The sequence below is a fragment of the Pteropus vampyrus genome, unplaced genomic scaffold (genome assembly GCF_000151845.1).
Source record: "Pteropus vampyrus isolate Shadow unplaced genomic scaffold, Pvam_2.0 Scaffold43, whole genome shotgun sequence".
Lineage (NCBI taxonomy): Eukaryota > Metazoa > Chordata > Mammalia > Chiroptera > Pteropodidae > Pteropus > Pteropus vampyrus.
In genome coordinates this window covers 2,472,462-2,475,154 of record NW_011888824.1, presented here as the reverse complement: position 1 = coordinate 2,475,154, position 2,693 = coordinate 2,472,462, and the positions used below count along the sequence as shown (strand labels likewise).

Here is a 2,693-nt window from a genome sequence, read left to right as displayed (position 1 = left end):
GAAGTAGCTGTAGGAGTGATGGAAAGAACATTTCACTTAGAGTCAGGTTACTGAGGTTCTGGACTCAGCTATACCACTTATGAATCGTGGCCTTGTATAAGTTATGGCTTCTCTGAATCTCAGTGTCTTCATTCTCGAGGTTGGAATAATAATTATAACATTAATAGCTCAATAGTATATAACGTGCCAGGTGCTGTGCTAAAGCTTTACGTGAATTAATCTTACAATTTGTAGAATTGTCGTAGGCTCAAATGACAGAATGCCTAACAGATCATCTAGCAAGTCAGAAAACACTGTGTTCTACAAGTTGTCGATTTTACCATATTAGGTATATTATTATTTAATAAGCATATTAAGACTATTAGGAAGTTTTTCCCGGGCACAGATCTCTCTTCTCTTTGCAGCTTGTCGCTGTAATGCCAATGGCTCCTTGTCTGAGATTTGCCACGCCAGGACAGGACAGTGTGAATGCAGACCCAATGTGCAGGGCCCGCGGTGTGATGAGTGCAAGGTAAGGAGTAAGAGCTGACCAATGAATTACTTCGTCCTTGAAAATTTTCATTAACTTTCAATGACATGCACCTTAGTATACTGAGAGAAGGGTTCAGGATCATCTAACTGTACATGTAAAGTCACTATGATCATTGCAATGGCTTCCCAAAACAGAACAAAATTTTCTGTATGCTAGCATTCGACCTTCATTTCCTTGGCAGTGAATTTATGTAGTATTTACTATACTTCAGATGTTTGTGAAACAAATAATATACAAATTTAATCCCAGACTGTGGAGAGTAAAATAATCTTTCCTTTGCCTTTATGTTTTTGGCAGAATAATAATAATACTCTTTGTTCTAGGTCCACTGGAAAGTTAGTTCCAGTGAGCACTCTACTTAAAAGTTTTCAACCGAGAAGCTAAACAAGCTAGTTTTTAGATACATCATTTTGCTAAAGTGAAACAATAATCAAAATCTGTTGCTGTCTGTTCTTGAACAAATTGCCCTGCCTTCAGCATGGCAAGACCTTGAGACCTCTCCATGAGAGTGGATGAATTTGGACTACCTCTGTCACGTAGTAAATATTATTTTGGGTGCTAAACTGTTAAGTCGAAGCAAGCATTTCTCAGATGTCATCAAACTGGCCTTTCTGTAGGAAGTCTGAAAATATCATCTGCTTCTGTCTCTTCAATAACATCATATGCTCTTTTTTTTTTTTTTCTGTTGGCTTCTAAAGGCCACTATGTGGTGGGACCCAGAGAAACGATTCTGTGTGTTATGTGACTGCAATCCCGTTGGCTCTGTGTCACTGCAGTGTGATATTACAGGAAGATGTGTCTGTAAATCAGGCTTCTTAGGGAAACAGTGCAACCTTAACAGGCAGGCGCACCGACAGGAGGAGCAGCCACGGAGAGTGCGTCCGGTGCTGGGGTCTCCCCAGAGGTGGGGTTCCAGCAGCTCCAGCGGGTGCCCTCGGGGAGCCTATCGGCCTGCCACTCCGGTAATCCCAGAGGCGCTGCATGGCTTCTGCCTCTGCATGTTGTGTTCCGTGTGTTGCGGCTGACCATCCCCGATGCCGATTTACCACATCATGGGTGCTGAGTGTGCAAACTGCAAATGCAAAATCTAGACATTTCTTGATTGAAGTCTTGCCTTTCAAAAATAACTGTCCATATGTTTTCAAAAGTATATTCAATTTCATCAGTTGATAAAAGTTCCCACTAATCATGGACATAGAGAAAACAAAGAAAAAATTATGCATAGGAACCTGTACTCTTATAAGTAGAAGGAACCTCAGGCATCATTTGGAGCAAACTCACTTCTATGAATGAACATATGAAGAGAAATCTAGCAAAAAAGTGACCTTCCCAAGAAAATTCAGCCCATTGACCTGATATTTAATTGTAATTAATGATTGTGTTACGTTTCCACATAATTTTGCTCTAGGATCAACGGGCACAAGAAAAACATTTTTGTACACTGTAAATGTACAACATACACAAAGTAAGGAAGCATGTTTTCTACCACAAAAATTTGTTTCCTCTTCTCAAGGCAAAACAAAACAAATGCTAGAAGAGAGAGAAGAAGGGAAGAGGGAAGAGTAACAGGAGACAAGACTTGCCAGTGTATAATTAGAGCCTGTGGGAGAGTCGAGGGCAGAGAATAGAAGAGAGAGTGAGAATGAAATAAAAGGTTAAGGGGGAAAAAAGCAGGTTCTATTTCTTGCCTCCTTATCGACATTTTAAGAAAACTGGTTCTCATTTCAAATGGCCTCAAGTCAGATTCCAGCCTCACCACTTCCGAGCTATGAAACAGTTCCTTAAATCTTTCTGTAATTCAGCTTCTTCATCTCTAGTAGGACCCACTTCCTAGGGTTTACATCTGTTTGGATTTTCCAAGAGGCAAAAGGCAAAAGATTTAACAGGAAAAATGCCTATGAAGGATGAAGCGGGAAAGAGCATAGTATGCAGGGAGACTTCTGCTGCAGTGCAGGTCTGACTATGTGAAAGCGAGAGAGAAGGAAAGATCGGGTAGAAAAGCCACATTTAGGCATTCCGCCAAAATCCCAAATTCTTGACCAGGCCAATGGGAAATGCCCAAGGAAAACTGGCCCATTAGAGGAATTCTGATTTGAACAGAAAGGTTCTAGTACTTTACTGTAATCAGTCATTGACTAGAAGAAGCATGACCAGGCCTGAG

General features: G+C 40.8%; 1 protein-coding gene across 1 annotated transcript in view; it reads left to right on the top strand.

Annotated features, from left to right (window-relative positions):
• Positions 1-2,693, top strand: part of LAMA2 (laminin subunit alpha 2) — a 391,580-nt gene that overhangs the window by 201,835 nt on the left and 187,052 nt on the right. The window contains exon 21 of the mRNA XM_023529836.1: positions 405-511. Coding sequence (XP_023385604.1) covers positions 405-511 — 107 coding nt within the window. The remainder of the gene's footprint in view (positions 1-404; positions 512-2,693) is intronic.